Genomic DNA, 20,319 nt, shown 5'->3' on the forward strand with positions numbered 1-20,319 from the left:
CCTGGGGCCAGGAAAGCGGGGGGGGGGGGAAGATGGACGCGGGGCTTCCCTTCACCCAGCGGCTGAGCCACCCCACGGGCGAGGCGGGAAAGGGAGCAGCGCCGAGCAGACGGCGGGCCAGCCTTCGACTTGATGCGGCGCTGGGAGGGAGCGGAGAACAAGCTCCAAGGCAGCTGGAGTCTTCAGGAAGCAGCATAAATAGAAAAGCTGAGAAAAGCCGAGAAAAGCCGCTTGCCAGTGGTAGATACGAAAGTGAAAAGAGAGTCAGGCAGTGCTGGTGAAAACAAAACCCCTCAAAGACAGACAAAAGAACAGAAAAGTCAATAAACTACAGCTGGGGGAGGTAAAGAGGAGAGACACCTCTCTGAGCCACCCCAGAAACCTGAACAGCATCACTAGTAACGGTGGTTTTAGGCGTGACTGCTCTATCGCCGAGCTAAGGACTGGTGTTCACGCTAGCGTTGCATCCTTTTAGCAAGGAAGGGCATGATTTATTAGGAAGAAATCTGATAGAAATAAAGTGAAAAAATATTTCAAGACATATCACGCATAGACAGACAACCAGACAATAATGATTTGTCTTCAGCCTGTATTTTATACTATTTCAGAAGTCAGATCTTGCTCTTTGTTTTCCATTCATTGCAACAGAAACAGTAGAACAAATAAATCTTAAAAAAAAAAAAAAATCACAATTCGGAGGTCCATCGAGACTTCTGTATGCTGACTCCTGTTAAAATCCTCTAGCCTGTTCAAACATAGCAGCCTGAGGTTGCTCTTTCAGTTCCTTTCCTCAGTCTGTGGAATTCATGCATCTTTTCAATGTCTTTCCCCTTATGCACCAGAAATATTATCCATTCACGCCAAGAAGGGGATTCTTGACTCTACAAAAATGAGGAAAATTCCTCATTATTGAAAAGACTGAAATATCTTCCCCCATCCCAAGTTAACATAGTTATACAGAAGCAACTTAGCAGTTTACTTCACTCTGAGACTCTTGCAAGAATCAAGTTTAGCTTTACATTTCACACATCACAACAGCTTTTTCTTTCTCTACTCAGGTATTTGCTTTGTTTATCGAATAATATGGTTTATGAACTTCTACCCAATAGGTCTTTTCAGAGAACACAAATGAGACCAACAAATGGTTTCAGCATCTAAAGCAAAGCTGTAATCGGAGATGATGAAGAGTTCCACTGAACTTCTGCCCAATAGGTCTTTTCAGAGAAGAACACAAATGAGACCAACAAATGGTTTCAGCATCTAAAGCAAAGCTGTAATCGGAGATGATGAAGAGTTCCACAGACCGACTACCCAGAACGTTGTCTGTCCCCCGCTGAGCGCAAGGCCGACAGTCACTCTGCTAACACACACCACACACTGACAAGCATCAACCAGGCAACAGCATTCAACTTTTTTTTTTTTAAAACAAAAACATGAAATTTGGACTCCGGTTAGCATTAGCCTCATTCATATACTCAAGATCACCGTTTTATGACAGCGTTTAAACCGTGAACTTTCCTAATTAGGCCAGGAAAGACTTCTTGAATTGACTACTTGAATGCATCTGCCTACGTGGAAGCAATACCACCTACTCTCTTCACTGTTAGAAGAGCACTTCAAGGAGTCAACCTGTTTGCTCCTCTCACAGATGATCTAAAGAATTAAATTTTAGCATAGATGTGTTTAGTTCAGCTTGAGTCTAACAATGTTTCCCACAATTTGGTAATGTGGGCTTCTTGTATATTTCTAACGATAATAAAAGCAGCTGTACTACTACAGATGAATATGCAAAAGAATGGTTTTCAACAACACTTTATTGAAGCACTTCAAAAATGATCACAATGATAGATGTTGCCTTTGACAGAATAAAACCTGTAATGTCATAATTAAAAGGCACTAATCCTGGCACAAAGGTCTACTTACCCACCTTCCACTGTGACGGAAATAAAAACATCAAATATTTTACTTCTCCTTTAGAAGAGTATGTGCACACCCCCTTTGAGTGCCATTCCGTGTTTGTCACTGAAGTGACATGTAAAAGAAATTCCCTGATGTTTCACCAAGGCATACTTTAACGTTCAGCATCTGTAGTCCTAAAACAATAGACTACTCATTGAAGGTTTATGATTTAGTGAGACAAGTCATTCTACACTCATCTTTTGGGAATGAAAGTCCTGAAGCACATACTAGTCTCAGGCATTCACGCATTACTTCTCCTTTAACACGATTCGTTGCTTTGCCGTTCGTGTTATCGGCAATGCACCGCTCCTAGCAAGATAGCTTAAATAACCTGATTTACACCTCCCTATTTAGAAGTCACACAGCTCGCTCTGGTCAGGGTCAGTGCAGAAGCAAGCCAGCAGGGAGCAGTGCTGGGGCACGCGACCGGGAGGAAGCACATTTCTTTCACATTCAGTAAACACGCACAAAGCAAATCATGACATGCCATTGCACAGCCACAGTGACTATAAAATGAAACCTTAGAAAAGTTAAAAGCTTGATAATCCAGCTAAGTCATACTTCAAGTTATTATAGATCCCTGCACAACATTCCTATAACCATATAACCAGAGAGACTGTTTAAGGCATTTTCTCCGGCCTCCTTTCTTCTACCAGAAAGTGAAGATTATGCAGCTTTATATGTCAGCATCCAAAAAGGACCGTCTTTCCAACCTGTTTCCGTAAAGATGCAAAGAGAAGACACAAATCGCTAAGAAACTAGATTATTAGTTCCACAGACCATGAAACAGCTCCACATTTGTGCATTTTTCACGATGCCAAGTGGTAGGACCTAATTGCTCTGTGCAAGTGCTAAGCACTCAGGGTGATGATGAGAATTACGCTGCTCTGTAATTGCACTTAAAGAAACCACCATCCACACTAACGTTGATAGGACGTTAATACTCCAAGGAAAACTCTCACACAGCCCGGTGCTGTGGGTGCACGCACAAACATTTCTTCCTAGTCTAGTCTAGAGACGTGCTGCTCTATGATCAGTAAGAGCGATCACTCCTACTGAACAAAACCGACAAGTGTTTAGAGTTGGCAGCTATTTTAAATCATCGGGACACCATACAATACCAACACATCATGAGGTCATAAAGGTATGACTGGTGTCAAACTTGCATGCATATTCATGACCAAGAGTTCTCTCTGGCTCAGTATTTGCCTTTTCACAAGACCCAGTTTTCTTAATATGCTAATGGTCAAGGCCTACTGCAGATACATCAGAAGAGAGTTTCAGGACTCTCTTGATGTTTACAGTACAGCTGTTGATGTTTAAGTACAATAATTCATGTTACTAAAAAAGCAACTTTTGTTAAAAGAATGGGAAATTTCATCAGTCTCTTTTTACTGTCCAGGCTCACTACAGAGCCTGAGACAAGCAATCATCATGAGCGACTAGATTGCCCCAATAGATTTCTAGAAGCAGAACACAGCTATAGCATCCAAGTTCAGCAGACAACACTGCTAATGCCTATCTCAGCTCCACACCTTTATTAGAATGGAAAAAGTTTAACCTTGGACTTAACTGTGCCAGATGAGTGAGTAGTTTTTTCAGTCCAAGGCTGAAAGGTGGCGAGAACAGCCTCACTTCTCTGGAAAGACTTACTACACCTCCCTTCTGTTTCAAAATGAAGGTAGTTGGAAAGTTAATCAAGCCCTCAAACAGAAAAAGTGTAATCCTCTGCACTGGATTCAAACAGTCTCTTCAAGGTCTACATTTCTGCCATGAGAGTAAAGGCATCTGGGAGAACTGCACAAGAATAGCTGTGAGAACCTAGGTGGAGTCATTTCGTGAAGTAATACAAATGTACCTTTTAGAGTACACACATCATAGGCGGCCAGCGTAGCTCTCCTTGCTATTTACATTTAGAAGTAGAAACTATTACTTAAATATCACATCAAGCAAACAGCTGTTGGCCAACTTCACACCACAGCTGATTTAAGTGATTGGTACTGGTATCAGACCAACCAGGGTGACGAATCTTACAGCAGTAATACTCTTCTCAGATTTTGCAACTCAAGGCATTTTGCTTTGAATGTTAACTCCAGGTAGCTTGTTTGGCATGCAGGAAATCCCATCAACTGAAGAAATATGCACATAATCTTTTACTCAACAGTTCATTAGTCCTTCCCACCAGCCAAGTTACACATGAAGGATGCTAACCGACCAGTAGTCAGGCCTAAAAACCAACCTGCCTCAGCTCTAAGTTTGAAAGCTTACATGGAGGCAGGCCATGAATAGAGGACATCCAGTTTGTTACCATTACTTGGAAGATGTTGACATACGGTCCTGTAAGTTAATCAGTGACCCAAGAGAAATTAACGCAACAAAGCATTTGGGAAGAACAGTCCGTGTAACTTCAGATTAAAATCACAACCAAGACTTTGTTCAAGACCTCAGTCAACGAAAGCCTCACTTTCCAATGAGACAAGAATCTTTATGCTTTAATTGGTAGTGAATGATCAGGCACTGCTAGATCTGACACTTCTGCTGGAAAAGCAAAGGTTTTACTCTAGGCTTGACGACAAGAAACAAGCTTGTAGACACATGCATTTTTCTCCTGAAAACAGAGCTCCAGAAGGCTGACCCTACTTAAAGACCCTTCAGCTGACCAGTGCTTTTCATAAACGTAAAAAAGCACTGAAGTCTGCTGAGACTGACTAGCTAAACTTGCTCACGTAAGCTGAGAAAGCCCCAGGCCTGAAAGGTAGTTTTATAAGCATTTCACTTGAATAGTTGAACCACAGAACATAAAGCAGCTCAGGTATTTACCGAGCCTTCTTCCCCAACTGTAATCTTGTGGGAGAGGAGACAGACATCCCATAATGTATTTCCATGAGTTAAGCCATATCAACTCAAGTCAGTCAGTTAAGTGTCAATACAACCCTCAAAACATAAGTTTATTGAATAAAGCTGAAGAGCAGTAAACCAACATATGCATCCACCTAAATAAAAAAATTCACGTATTTACAAAGTTCAGTAATTGTATAAGTTGTTCACATGCAGAGAGTAATGCACAGGTTAACAATCGGTAGTGTTTGGATGCCATAAACGCTGAAAGCAGTGAAGTATATAAACACCAAACACATCAACTTTAGCTATAGGCCAGTTAACTAAACAGTGACCTGGTCCCCCACAAAGATTCACACATTCTAGTTTAGTTTCCTTATTTTAGGCACAAGCAAGTTTGCTAAAGAAAAGTAACTGTAGCAGTTCCTGGTGAACTAGGGACTACAGTAGCAAGTTAATATACCCTCTCCTCTACAGCACCAGAGTATGGATTAATTGAAATCATGCTTCAGAGAACTGAAAGGGGACAAAAAGTTAAAATGCAAGTTCAGACTGAATGCAGGCAGCACGTAGTGTCTGTGCAACAGTGCAATAGTTGGTACAGAACAGTAAGGCCATGGCAGTCTAAATTAAAACTGGCTTGTCATAACCGATACGGACTAAACAGTGTTTCCAGCCAAAGACTTCGACATAATGCAAACTACATTTAGGTGAAGAATCACACACAGTGTGAGGCAACACAAGCAGGTGTACCATGTATTTGCATACACTAGTAAGCTACACTGACATTACTGTATGAACAAACCAGTCTCAACAAGTCTGTCCCTTTAAATATACTGAAGTCATTGAGAAAGTAAAGCTACAAAAACATTACAATCTTTAGTTCATATATACTTCCCTATACTGTAGGAGCTAGTCAAGAAACAGGATCAATCCATCGGCTCTCTTGTGCTTTGACACAGTAGAACATTTCATCTCGCAACTTACAGACTTTGCACATGGTTACATCAAGAAAGCAGGCAGGTCTAGAGTTGTCACAATAGCCTAGATACTCCATAGCACCAGGTGAAACTGTGCCCAGCCATTTCATGAGCAGGAGAGACACTAGACAATTACACAGATATTGTGCTAAAGGTCAACAACTGACTCTATACAAAAACATCAGTAATTTAAGTGTCATGCAGCTGCTCAGAATGTGTGTTCTGGTTTCAGATAGAGACCACTAGTATCTGTAGATAGAAAGATGTATTTGAACAAAGTCTGATGTTCCTAGCAATTTGTTTTCATGCTGGAATACTCCAATTTTTGAAAGCTTGACAGAACAGTCCATTCCCATCCCCCACACAAATGTTAAACAGAAGCAACAAAATGATTTTAAACAGTTGACTCTCTCCTAATTCATCATGAGAGTTTTCTTTTTCAAGTGACAGGATAAGATCTCAGCTGTAGATTAGTGATGCTGATCTATGCCTTGTGCTCCCCTCTGCAAACAGTTTCCATTTCTCTGCTTACATACACACATCACATGCATTTGTGAGATAAATCAGTATCCCACAACTCACGCTTAAATGTTTTCTAACTACAGTATGTGGCATCTTACAGAATCTTAATGCTGTCAAGCATCAGCATCTTCAAGCCACTAAACACTAGAAATAAAACACTTGCTGAAAATCATATAAAAACCTGGCCCTGAAAAACCAGAACAGAGTGTACCATCATAGTTAACATGGTAGAGAGATTTTTTTTTTTAAAAAGACCCCCCACAACCCTCCCACCATAGATGGTTGTAAAATAAATATTTGTGCTGACTTTATCATGACAACTCTAGTTGTTTTGTGACAGAATAGGAATACAAGTCTTCAGCAGTGCACATGAGAAATGAACCATGAAAAGGCAGATTCTTGATACAGGATTTTTGGGTAATATCTCATTATGGAGGGAAGTGGACAACTGAGATTATGGCCAACTGGTACTGGAGATTCCAGGAAGACTTCAGCTTCTTCTAGATTTTGAATGCTGAATAAGCCACTGAAGCGTGATATCTAAAGAGAGAGAGAAGAGAAGTTCCATATTCAAGTGTCTATCTGTATTTGTATAGCTGGCATCGCTTTGGTATGCCAGTGTCCCCAAATACACAACAGGAATATCCAGCCCTTCTCTAGAGGATGGTCCAAGACGGAGCAATAGAATGATTATTTGGAACGCTTGCTGTCTGTGCTTTGGTCCTATAACTGCCCAGCATCCTTTAAGTAACATTCAAAGGAACCGCCCCAGACATCCTGGTTCCTCAGTCAGCTACACCTCTAGGAAAAAGACATTCCTTAATCTGATACTTTGGTATGGCTCACATAATTAGTTTTAGATCAACACTGCTCTATTTAGCCAGTCTGCCCCTCCTCACTTGATGAGAACAAAGTTAGTTTAGCCCTACAGCACAAGGCGTCAAGCTTCTCCATGCTTGAAAGAGGGTCTCCTAAGGAAGTGAAATGCACTAACATCATACCAGCCCAATGCTTCCAGCAGCACCTTCCCTATCGCATCAGTGATGCTCAGCTGTGCTGTGAGCCTTGTACAGGAGATATGACAGAAGGGAGTATCTGCTTCTCCTATCCACCGTATTTGAATCTTTAACTGATGGTAAGGTGACAGGGGCTTCTTGGATAAGAAGCCAGAAGAGTTCCACAGGCTGTTCATTTTTCCTGAAAAGAAGTTGAGTCCTTAATATAAAGCCGTTCTGGTATCCTCTATAGCTTGTTCCTGTGATCACCAGCCTGAAGTTTCCCTCATCAGTAAACTCAATGAACCAGTGTTAACCCCATGGCAGCCACAAGAAGGCATCAGGAGAAGGATGGCAAGTGTTGTTAAGAACTGTGTTTTCATTCAGTTGAGATTACTCAGTTTACTTACAATACTAGTGTCAAGTACTTGGTATTACACAGTATCATGGTTTCTGCGTTTGAACTCCAGAAATTCTAAAGCAATTGATGCCAGCACCAGAAAAATTTACTGTTTGGCTGCACGGAGTAGTGACTAGCATAGGCCACAACACGAACCACTTTGATAAGACAGCAAGGGAAGATGATTATTTCAAGGGAATGACTGTTGAGGAAAAACTTGCTGCAAGTACTTGCTAGCCTCATGAAAGTGAGGCAGAGTTGAGAGTACCTGAGAGAAGTATAAAATCATTTAGGCCAAGCTAATAGTGAGGCTAGTCAGCTATTTGCTGAAAACTAACTAAAGAAGGGCAGCAGATTTCACAGGAGACTGACATATGTTTTGATAACTACAACCAGTCAAGCTTCCTCACTGCCATCAGGAGTTACACGGAATTTAACCAGTGCACTGACACATTGTTCTTTGATTTGTTACAGGCTTCCTGACTTCAGGAAACTGGTGTTTAAGAAGTTACAATCCCCCAATCCATCCTCTGACAGCTCTTCATAATGCTTAGCATTTTAGGTTAATAGTTACCTATATTATCTTTCTCTTTGCAAGAAATTGAGTAGCAGCAGATTTCTCTGTCCTGAATAGCAGCAAGGTTCCTATGAAAGAGAGAACATTTCAACATACACTTCACTTACAACAAGGACGCATACTGAGAATCTAAACTGTTCCCCCGTCATCTTCTCCACCTAACTTGTTTCTATACAAGGTTTCAGCTACCTCCTGTTGCTGGGTTTTCTACTTACACATGCAAGCTTCTTCATCTAACAACCCTATGTACATGAATTCATTTATTGAGTTAAAGTAGCCTTTCTTAGGAAGGGTTAGACTTACATCTTTTCAATTAGCTGTTTCTCATCCAAAGCATTAGGAAGGTCTCTCTTATTTCCAAGTACTAGAACCTGAAATCCAGAGTAGAAGGAAACAGTTGCAGCTTTGCTTTTAAAAAAAAAAAAAAACAACAAAAAAACCACCAACCCCACCACAAACGACAAACTTCAGGGGAGCCTGACAAGCAGTCTGCGCTAGGCTATTAAATCCAGCAGAATGAGACATTCACTATTAAACCAGATCAAGAAGGAAGATTAAAAGATTGACCTACTCACATGGAAAGAGGTGGTACAAATAAACTGTTATGTGCAAAAAACAAGCATGAGAACACATCAGCTGATAAAACTGAGAATAATCCCAGTAGACTTTCAGCTGAGATTCCCCAAACTTACTCTATACTTCTGTACTACACTCTGGTTAACCTGTACTATAGTAGACTTCAGAAGAGAGCACAAACTCATACTGTGGAATACTCTACTCTAAACTACTGTTCCTTTTTTTTGTTTGTTTGTTTGTTTTTTTTGTGGGCACCAAACAAGAATAAGATCACTGAAGGATTGACCGAGGTCAACAATTTGATTTAAGGCACCGGGGGTAGGGCAGGTATTGTTCGTGTTTATACTAACCAGTGAGGTTAGGCCTTAGACTTGACTTAAGAGTTCAAGCCAGACTTCAGAGTTGCTGAAGTTATGCACATTCCTCAAGCAAATTTAATACTGTGTAAGGCAATATTACTTACAGGGATTCCTTGTAACTGTGGCTTATCTAGAAGATTGTGCAGCTCATTTCGAGAGGCTTCTATTTTTTCACGATCTGCAGCATCTACCATGTAGCTTTAAAGAGAATTTAAAGTTAGGTCAGTGAGACTGCACTACTTCCGAAACAGCAGTGTTTGCTTTACACTGTCAGTTTTGAGCACATTCAACAAGGCTTTAAACAAAGCTAGGTCTTCTGAGCAAAGAATTTGGTTCTTGTAAAAAAAATTCTCTAAGATCAGAGTAGATGAAAGATTCTTTCAGTTAGACAGCACTGCCACCCAGTTCAGACAGGAAGTAGTTAGTACTCCAGATCAGACACCGATAAGAAAATAACCCATCTTGAGCCTTGAACTTAAGGGTAAAAAAAGGTCAGTATGGTTGCAGTACAGTTTCAAAATTAAAACGAGTACTACCGAGTCAAGCATGCACTGTTAGAAAGGCTACACACAGAAGAGAAGCAAACCTGAAGTTAAGTACTAGCTGAAGGAAGACGACACTTACACAATAGCATTAACTCCTCTGCAATATCGTTCCCACATGCTTCGGAATCGTGGTTGCCCTCCTATATCCCAAATCTTAAGGCAAGGGGAAAAAGACAATTTAGCCACACACTATGCTTAAACATGTCGCGCAAAGACAAGAAATCAAAACACAGTTTTTCCTTTCTCCTCGGGCCAGCTGCAGGACCTCTCACATATTAGAACAGAAATAATCCCTTGTACAGCTGCTCAAAGCTTGCAGGCCCAATAGCATAAGATGCAAACTAGAGCATCTTACACCAGATGCAAGAACACACCCGTGTACTAAGTTTACACACTGTGGTATACAAGAAAACAAAATAAGATATATTGACTTAAAACTTTTGCTTTTGAGGTAAGCCTTTCCTTAAGCAATATTGATGAGCAGAAGAGGAAGATCTCTGGGCCCTACACATGTGAAAATTAACTCAGATTAAAGCCAGACAGCATTATCACAACATTGCTTTAACTAGTCCATGAACCTGGAAATCACACACAGATTCTCATTTAAGAAACCCCATAAATAAACATAAGTGTATTCTTAAGCTATTTGACAGATTTAGCTGAGCCTCTTCAGTTTCCTGTATTTGTCCCAATGGTGGAAGAAAAACAGAGCGAACATATAAATTTTAAACTAGAAGCTGAAGACAACCTTGCACAGGTTTAAAAAGAGACAGTCAACAATGGTAACGTACCTTTATTGTAACATTACCCTTTGTAACTTTTCTCATGTTGAAGCCCACAGTAGGAATCATGTCTTCACTGAATTGACCTGACTGGAAAAAAAAACAGAAAGTTAAATTTAGCGCTTATCTGATGCAGCTAGTTTACACAGTAAAATATCATAAGCTTTTTCTAACCATTTGCCTTCCAACTGAAGGCTTTATAGCCAAGAAGTCGTAGATATTATATTCGTGTATTGAAGCTTGTGTGAATTCAGTCAAGTCATTTCTTACAAGCACTTAAATCATTTTTCAAGCCTTGAGGCAGTCAGGGGAGCAAAGTTACTTGGGGAGAAGTGCTTTGCATAGCTTAAGAGATGGACAGCCAGGGCAAGTAAAGGAAAAGAGCCATTCACCTACTTCTGCTGGAGCCAAGTTCTGTACGTCAGGATCTCCTAGCTACCTGGAAGCTAGAAATATCCAGAAGATTTTCCTCTGAGGCAAGCTACTCTATGGACAACATTTACAGTCATAAATCACTTTTGTGGAGTAAGCCTCCAACCCACAGGTATGGGTTAACTCCCTGAGGAGTTTTAAAAGGCTGGAAAGCGGAAGGACCTGACAGGTCTGCTTCCTGCTAGGCTACACAGTGTCCAACTTGTTCAGCAGTGGAAGAGGCAATCGAAATGCAACTGGAGAGTATTTCAGTCCGTTTCCACCAGAGTTCAGCATCGCTCTGAGCTCTGGCATAACTGCTGCAAAACAGTGTTGTATTAGAGAGGTTCTCTAGTGGCAGATGTTTTACTATCTGTTACGCTTTTATCTGTAACAGCTTGAAAGTCAAGTTCACAGCTATCTCCTGTAGCTAACCCAGGAGCCATAACAAGTGTTATCAACAGTAGTACAGATTTCTCCCATGCTCCCTTGGCTATTTGGCAGAAGGTGAATCTCAGCCACAGTGGTCATTATGTATCTCGCTACATCCATTATGTGCAATAGAACCAGACAAGTCAACCAGATTTGGAAAAAAGGTCAACTCAAATGCATTCAGTTGTTTAATTAGGGTTCGATATCATAGCAGCAGAAAGTCTGCTTCTCTCCCCTGATGTTGCACAGAGAAGCCAGCCCGAATTAAAAGTTCTTTAGGATCTATGAAGCAGATGTCACATCACCCTACAGAGTTAGGGCCCAACTGCTCACAAGCTGCAAGTAGTAACTAAGTCTGACCAGACAGGCTTGGAGTACATGCTGTTCAGAGCTTGCAACCAGAAGATGATCAGCTTGTAATACCAATGCTTTGTCATTCACTTCTGTGCCTAGAAGCCCACTTTCTTCAGCTTGTTCCCCCCACCTCACCGCCCAAAAAAACCTGTGATCTTCCACTAGCAAACCAAAGCTGCAAGCTTCACGTAATACAGACTCCAGTATAATGCTGATAAACATTAGAAGTCAACTGAAAGCATACAGATGATAGCAGCCTCATTTGGGCTTATTTGGCCAAGTCCTTCAGTTAAATGGCATGTTGATCTTGCTGTTGACCTCCAAAACAGAAATACATCCAGAGCTTGGATTTGAAGCCAGCAGTCCCCTGAACAGGTGGTGATGTTTCACATTCAAGATCTGCCTTCCAGATGCATGGCTATAAAGACTAACAGTCTTTTAAAAGGAGTTAAAAAAAAAAAACCACCTAAGTCCTTGAATCCAAGGAATGCAACAGTAAAAACAGTGATGACCTTAAAAATGGACAGCTTAAACCTCATTAGGCAGGTGTTTGCATTCTCTTCTGAAAGAAGTGTCAACTGTTGAAGCTACACAGAAGAGCACGTATCAATCTCATGCAGCACTATTTCAGAAACTACTCTAACCTTTCTGCTAACTTAGCAAGGTAGGTGCACAACCTGAACGCCTGTTCATCAGCTTCCTGTTCCTGCCCTGAAAGCCCAGTGTATGAGTTGCCCATTTCTGCCAGTTTGACTATGTATAGCTCAGCAGCAGATGGTTAACTGTGCTTTCCATGTCCGATGCAGTTCAGTTCAGCCCATAAAGCATGCATTTGCCAATCTTGCCTTTGAAGGGTCAGCTCACCGTGGTTGCTCAAGACCCCCTGCATCCCTGCCTCTACAGTCACACCCTACACCCACATCTTCCAACCAAACGTCTCCCAAGCACTCCCTGAACCTCCATCTCTTTGTGCTACTTCATATTACGCCATATGCTGTCAGCTATTCCCACTCAGATACTTCCAGATTCTTCACTCGAGAGCTGTTCCTATCAATAGTTCATGCTCTCTCACCGCTCTTAAGGTACAGATTCCTTCAGATTGGAGCAGCACCTCCTTTGCCACGTGTTTAATGTAATGTTGAAGAAATTACTGTGATCCACCACAAGGAAGCTTTTACAGAATCTTCAGAAAAGCTGCTGCACCTTATACTACTTTCCAAGTACTCTCTACCCACGCTACACATCCAGGTGCCATAAAAACTTGTTCCGACTTGCTTAAAAACTACACTACAGAGTCGCTCAGTTACAGCTTGAGTTTCAGCTTTCTGTACTCTGCTTTGTAGGCGAGACAAACCAGCACTATCTGACATACTTTCTGAACTGTCAGAAACAGAAGGAAAGGGTAGCAGGTGCCTTCACTGAGCTGCCTCCAAAACACAAGCACGCCCTTTCTCTCTATAGGAAGTTTGGAGGCTGTGGATTCTGAGGTGAGGTGGGCACTTTATAGCTTTGAGGGGCACACCTGTCTGCAGGTTTTGAGCATATCGATCAACTTAGATCTTCATCTGAAAGACCTTACTCTGATATAAGTGTGGGTGTTCCTCTGTTTCACAGTCAGCGTACCTGAAGAAAGCTACTGGCAGTCACCTTATCTTTTAAGACAGGTCAAAAAAATGGTTAAAACGATTGTAATGGATTTTGCTAGCAGGCAGTGATCTCCTCTGATAGGTTCTGCTATTGTATCCAACTGTCTCGGCCCAGAAACGGTTCTCTAAACCCAAAATTTAGAGGTCTTTTGTTTACTACCTCTACAGAGGAAAAAAGCCAGGAATTCAGCTGCATCTTAGAGTATGCATATGCAAAAGCTACTTGCACAGCAGAACAAGAATATGCTTTTATTAGTAGGCAGTTCTGTCTGAATCAGACTTCCCTCTGCCCCGCCCCCCGAGCAGATTACTCAGCCCTATCACTGTGTGTTCAAAATATGATGCTTTCTCCTTCTAAAATAGGCATCAGCTTTAAAACAAGTTTGATAAGCACAGAAATATTTTCAATTCCCAATCTGAAAGTGTTTGGCGGTTGTCATACACAGTAGCATTGCTCAAACACTCATCAAGGACAGCAAGAGTAGTTGCTTATGAATCTAGCAATACCATCTGTTTTCAGCACCTGTGAACATTCCAATAGGCAGACACTGTACTTCATCCAGGTCTCCTAGAAGTGGTTATGAATTAAGCCATTAGCTCTGAGATCATACAGACCATACAGCATTAATACAAACTGTTCACTGAAGGTCACAGAACAAAGTTAACTCTTGCCCCTGTGTGAAAGATAAGAAAGAGGGAGACTAAAGGTCAGGTTGGACGGGGCTCTGAGCAACCTGATCTAGTTGAAGATGTCCCTGCCCATGGCAGGGGGGCTGGACTAGATGACCTTTAGTCCTTTCCAACCCAAACCATTCTACAATTCTATAAACAGACTGAATTTCAGAGACCACATGCAGAAAGAACCTGCAGGACTAGACTTTAAGCCTCCCGGTTTAAGAGATGCTCCATTTTTAATACTCCAAGCTCCTGGAAAACCTAAGCACATGATATACTAGAAGTTTAGGGCCATCTGATTCCTAAAGTCAGGCACAACAACGGGCAGTGAAGTTCCACAGAGTTCATATTAAGGTAGTTGAAGATTAGCATTCAAGTTTAACCTGTTTAATGGAGGACAGTGCTAGTCACTGTTGCAGTGACCAAGACGAGTTGTACAGAAATGCCCTCTAGTATATATTCTTCGCATATCTGGATACTGTATCATGACTGCATGTTTGGCATGTTATGGATAACGGGCATACAAGCCCTCTTTTGAAAACTCACAGCGGACTAAAGTCATCCCCCTCTTAACTGGGCCCTGGTGCAGGAAAACAAAACCTTTGAGCTTCCATATGTTGCTGGGACTTCGTGTGGAATTGCCCAGTTAAAGCCTCCCCAGTCCAACAGGTCTTATATTCAAATCACCCCCAATACCAGACCTGAAGCACTTCAAGATGAAGGGGATTACTAGCTAGCTAAGCAGACAACAACAGACCAGCCTTACATGATGTTTGCCCACTCCAGCAGTTATTGTAACAAGCTGGCAAGTGAGACACAGAGATAAGATTGTACCATAGGGCAACATGAACCCATTTACCTGCCTGAGTACTGGCTTACGTTGGATAAGGATTATTCAGAGGAGCAAAACTGTTTCCAGACTGGACTAAGTCCCTGCACTGTATTCCAGTAATGTAGGAGCACAGGGCCAACACCCACCTGCATGAACCACTTTGGGTTCAGCTCACCTCGTATCTAGTATTAGCACTAACTCTTGCACACTGTGGCACTTACAAAGCGCGCTCTCCATCTCACTACCAGATCCAGGTCTGGCCCACCTGCTACGCACCAGCTAACACTAGCTTTGGTGTGTGCTCTGGAACACCACCACGCATGCCGAAGCGCAGCCGCATCCACAAGCACTGCTTTTTACCTGTAACTCTGGCAGGCTGCCTCTCCGGGTCTGCGCCCTCTCCCTCAGCCCACCAACAGGCCAGGGGCAGCTTTGCCAGCCAGCACTCGCAGAAGTCTTGCCTCAGGAATGAGCCGGCAGCGTGCCAGTTACAGGTACAGTTCATTTCCCAGAAGGGTAGGATGAGAAGACTTCAGACAAGCGTTTAACTTACCAGCACCTAACGTTCCAGAAGTGTACAAAGGATGCAAGTTTAGTCTCTTTTAATACTTAGTTAATATTGAAACAAGCTGCTTACTAAACCTAGCATTTCCAGTTGTCTTGAAAGTCAAAAAAAGCAAACCAAACCACACTCTGGCTACTTCATCTACCCCTCCCGTAGCCATAAGCTACGGCCAGAAGACTGCCAACTTCTAGGGAGTTATGCTTACCAGACTGTCAGCGCCAAGCCCTAAGCAGCTTGATCAAGTAATTGAGCATAACACTGGAATTCCTGCTTCCTGTATCTTCCTTAAAAATTCATTTCAATACATTAAAGGAACCATTAAAGGCAGAACTCAAACTGCAGCAGTAGAACTGGTGTTCCCTCTTCTTTCTTTCCAGCTAGAGCGGTAGCTCTCTCCTGCTGGCACTGGAAAGCACGCTGCCTACAATGACCCATCTACATGGTCCTCAACCACCAATTCACAGCTACGAGATTTTGATTCCACAGCCTGCACAAGGACATTCTTTATATCAACAGAAAAGGTCAGGGCAGCCTTTAGCTTGCATCTCAAAGCTAACAGGATTCATTACCGTTACAGGACAAATTTCTTCATATAGGCTTTGTTACTACACAACAAAGATTTTTACCTTTACTCGTAATAGTTTTCATCCATCTAGAAGAGATCACGAACAAACTTAGCCAACTAGGAGACAACATCATTGGAGTGTGGATTCCAGCCAGGACACTCCCAATCCACCTGAACTAGCGTACTACCTTAAGCCCCGCTGTTCATCACTAAATTTCTTTCTGTTCACACTAAGAAAAAAGCCGCATCTCTCAGAAATCTCTTCTTAAAAAAAAAAAAAGCAGAGTCATTTTAGCATTATATAAAGCTACCCCTACACTAAGCCTCCTCTGCAACATTCATAGCTTCAACCAACAAGTGCATCATATACGGTCAAATCAACTCTCTAGTGTCTGTAGTCTGGCTTCCTTCTTGAAATACTTCAGTGTTTCAGCTACTTGTTGTGATCACATCCAGAAGCCTGAACTCTAGTTTAGAAGCTTCAATCCTGGTGATCTAACAGTCCCTTGAGAGGCTTTACAACAGCACTTCCATGAATGATTGCTGCAGAAAGCAAAATAGCTTAATCTGACAAGAAAATGCATTTTTATTTCCCCAACCCTGACTTCCGTGGAATATTTGAAAGGACATGGACTGCTTATCACGTAACTACCACACAGCAGTGAAACAAGACCTAAAAAGGCATATTTCTATCTAGAAGTCAGTCATGTAAGACAGGACATGTAGGACATTTCATGCCTCTGATAGTCATGAAAGCATCGTTCTCCAGGTGTTACCGCTTAAAGCTCTTCCATTGCTTAAAGAGTGCTGCTATACAGGAATTTAAGACCATGATGGAAAAAGTAGATTCCGATTTCAGTCACCTGTTTCAGACCACCTGGGGTACAGCAAGCAGGACCTCAAAGAAAGAATATTAACTGGAGTACGAGTCACCTCATATTAGCTTTATTACCTAATGAAGTGAGGCAATCCATTTCAAGAGACTTCTGTGATTAAGAAACACTTCACTTAAAAACGTATCAACCTTCTCACTTAACTGTGTGTGAGAAGTGACAACACAGGCTATTTATGACCTACCTGGGTGTTTCAGAAGGCACTAAAGCAGCAGCGAAGCTCTTTAAAGCAATCTTTTCCCACACTTCTCCAGCATGGCTTCTTTAAGTCAAAGTTACTTGTAATGGTCACGAAGACGGAACAAAGTCACAGCTCCCAACTGGCCAAAGGAATCTTTTGTTGAGAGGCGCTTCAAAAATTGCCTCTCTCTAGAAACCAAGGCCTCATTCCAAGGCTTGTCAGATATTCCAAAGTTAAAAAACAAACGACACTAATTCAGGCTTTGACACAAATCCTAAAAAAAGGGATCTTATTTATCTTATCACCACAAACAGAACAGGTTGAGTTTAGCTCTTAAACCTGACAACCATATCGGGAAAGCCTGACTCTCTCCCACCCCTGCAGTTCTCCTCTCCCGCCCGCTGACAATCAGGCTATCGAGCTTCAGTGTTCCAGTGCCAAACGCCTGGATCAAGGATCAATCTACCAGGCTTCAAGCAAGACTCCACAGTAGGAAACGCCACTCTTCCATGAAGTACTTTTTTGAAACTGGACGAGCGTCCCATTATTCACCAGCATGCACCGCCCGCAGCCTGGAAGCAGTCAGTTTACTTGAGTCATGTTTCAGTTGCATCACATGGCTGCGGAGCTCGGTTGCCTCTCGTACCTCCCCACGCCAGCATGGCTGGGACTCGCAGCTTTGACAGCAAGGCTGATGAAAGCCTGTCCACAGACACTAGCTTCAGAGATGCAAACGACAGAAGATACCGCAGACTCCAGTAAATAATGGGCACTTCAAGCCCTCAGATAAGCAGCTAACAATTCAAGATGCGATACCGGGATGACATGCAGTTTCTCCGAATAAGAGCCATAGGCCATCTACATTATGGAAATTAGGACCAGGAAGAAATTATGTCCTCCCTTGTGAGCAAGTTTACTCACACACATGGAAAACTTATGCTTAATATCTAATTAGAGACAGTGACTAATACGGAGCCTTAGCAAAGCAGAAGCTGCATTAGCTGTATCCAGCTACAACTAGATTTCACTGCTAAGGTTGTTTTTTAAACCTTCTAGTCAAACTAAGTTTGGTCTGATTACAAACTAAGTGCTTGCTTACACTGGAGGAATAAATATGATCCAAACCAGCTACCAACCTAGAAAAAGGTAATTCCAGAACTGGATTGTCTGCCTTTCACGGCCTTTCCACTTCAGTGGCAGCCAGACGTTGTATCAAGCCTCCTGTATAATTGGCTTGAGTTTTTCCTCTAGTTACATACGCCTGATTTGATTGGCATAGATTACATTAGAGATTTATATTAGGTTAAACTCACTGTTGTCAAGAGACTGGTAACAGCCCTTTGTCAGACAGAATGCAACCTTATAAGCCTTACCAAGCCCCCGGTATGTAATCCAGCTTTTAGAGCTATTCTATAGGACTAGCATCTTGCTGTGTCATTCCGTTCATTTTAGTTTTATGGAATCCCAACGCTTGAGAGCTACATCCATCCAAACCATTAACTGGCCTGCAGAGAGCAGTTATTCTTTTCCGGCACTCATTTCCAAACGCATACTCTGAATTAGTCAGTCAATGAAGCAACTAACAAGAAGTTAGCTCTTCATGCCATGGACGGCACTACTCCTTCTGTATTGTGCCGATAACTGAAGCTCATGCTATTATTTTTTTTAAAACCAATAATAAAAACTGAGCAAGTCCCCTCACTCTGTTTTTTGTAAAGAGTCATTAGATTTCCTAACTAAAAACTTCAGAAGTGTGACTTGCTACTTCCAAACCTAAAACAGCTAACTAGGCTGTGTCATTATGCATAACAACTTCCTTATTTCACTCAGTTTTGCAAGGCTATTTGAATGACACTTACTCAGATAAATTTCTGGGTGTGATCCTAATGTGCGGTTGAAACCTTGCAAGATTCAACCCCTAGCAAAGCAAGCTGGATACAGATGTCAGCTCTACGTAGGAGTACCTTCACCATTTGAGACAACTTAGATAGTTGCACGCCAGTTTAGTCTATCACAACAAATCTGTACTACTCCACATAACCGCAGCACGGTTTCACAGGTAACTCCCTGAAGGAGCTGTGCTGCTGGTACTATACAGACAGAACGGTAGAGCAGTACTTTGTCCGATGCCATCGCCATCCATGACTCCAGAAGACAAAAAGCCTGCAGAGTAATCTCAGTGCCCGAAGTTGCAAGAACACACCAATCGGTATCAGCTCAACGGCCAGAGACTGAGGCTGTTCAACAACTTCAGAGTCCCATTTTTAGAAATCCAAGCCCAGAGGTAGCGGCAGCCACTACTGTGTGTGAAAGAAAAGGCTTCTGGCGTTCTCGGGTTAGTCCCGCGACTTTCACCTAACGTAACCAGGCAGAGGAAGAGTTACCTTTTATGAGGGCGGTCCCATTTCACACGATTATCATGAAGCCCACCGAGCGCCAACATCCTCAACTACACAAGAGCTCGGTTACATTTTGACGGCTAATCAGTGTAACGAGGATTATGTATAACTGCAAGAAAATGAGACGACTTCTCCTATCCAGTAACTCATTCAACTGACACTTAGATAAATACATTCATAAAAGTACTCAGTAACGTTAAGGAGACAGCCTCAAAAAAAAAAGTTGAAGGTCTGCTCAGGTCTGAGGTTGAAGACATCAGCTTTCTCAATCTCGGTGCACTAGACTCAAGTCAGTCATGCTCCCTGCGAAACCAAAAGGCACCCCGGTTTCCCATTTCAGTCGCCCTACAAGGGCTTCCAAATTCCAGCTTGTCTCTTTGAATGTTTTGTCACATGCAACCGCAGAACAGGACACTGATGAAGCTGAATAAGCCATATAAGCAAGCCACTCTTTATCTTGTTCGACAATGGAAAAACTTCGCGTAGGAGGATTCCCACACCCTTCCTTCATCTGCTCCAGGCAGATCATCAGACAAGCAGGCCCAAGTTCAGCAGTCTGCTGCTGTTAGGCTTGGAAGTTGTAGTTCTTAGCGTGTACCTTAAGAGAAAGTAGATTATTCGATACAGGTTTCAGCAATCAGGGTAAACAAAAATCCGAGAGAAGAACCGTGAGCGGGAAACATTTAAATCGTTTACTGAGGACCGCCGAAAGAGAGTCAAGTGGGAGAAAGCAGCGGAAGACACTCCTCGCATCACGCTAGCGTGAGCCCAGGCACACTAACACGCTGACTGAAACAAGCCCTCAGCGCACACCGCAGGGCTCTGCTCCGGTA

General features: G+C 42.3%; 1 protein-coding gene across 1 annotated transcript; it reads right to left on the reverse strand.

Moving 5' to 3' along the window:
* Window positions 1–1,796: 1,796 nt before the first annotated feature.
* ARL8B (ADP-ribosylation factor-like 8B) lies at window positions 1,797–10,619 on the reverse strand. The gene is made up of 6 exons (XM_009330620.1): window positions 10,543–10,619; window positions 9,831–9,904; window positions 9,311–9,404; window positions 8,575–8,642; window positions 8,269–8,339; window positions 1,797–6,839 (listed from the first exon to the last, which is right to left on the reverse strand). Exons 1-6 carry the CDS (start codon window positions 10,600–10,602, stop codon window positions 6,790–6,792), a joined length of 417 nt encoding a protein of 138 aa, XP_009328895.1. The 5' UTR covers window positions 10,603–10,619; the 3' UTR covers window positions 1,797–6,789.
* Window positions 10,620–20,319: the final 9,700 nt, after the last annotated feature.

Source organism: Pygoscelis adeliae, unplaced genomic scaffold (assembly GCF_000699105.1).
Source record: "Pygoscelis adeliae isolate BGI_AS28 unplaced genomic scaffold, ASM69910v1 Scaffold278, whole genome shotgun sequence".
NCBI lineage: Eukaryota > Metazoa > Chordata > Aves > Sphenisciformes > Spheniscidae > Pygoscelis > Pygoscelis adeliae.

Bases quoted from the DNA above. Each gene is read 5' to 3' on its own strand.
- ARL8B (XM_009330620.1), bottom strand. From the start codon at position 10,602: ATGATTCCTACTGTGGGCTTCAACATGAGAAAAGTTACAAAGGGTAAT. The intron at 9,905-10,542 runs GTACGTTACCAT...CCTTGCCTTAAG, and splicing joins AGGGTAATGTTACAATAAAG to ATTTGGGATATAGGAGGGCA. The intron at 8,643-9,310 runs GTAAGTAATATT...TCTGGATTTCAG, and splicing joins CACAGTTACAAGGAATCCCT to GTTCTAGTACTTGGAAATAA.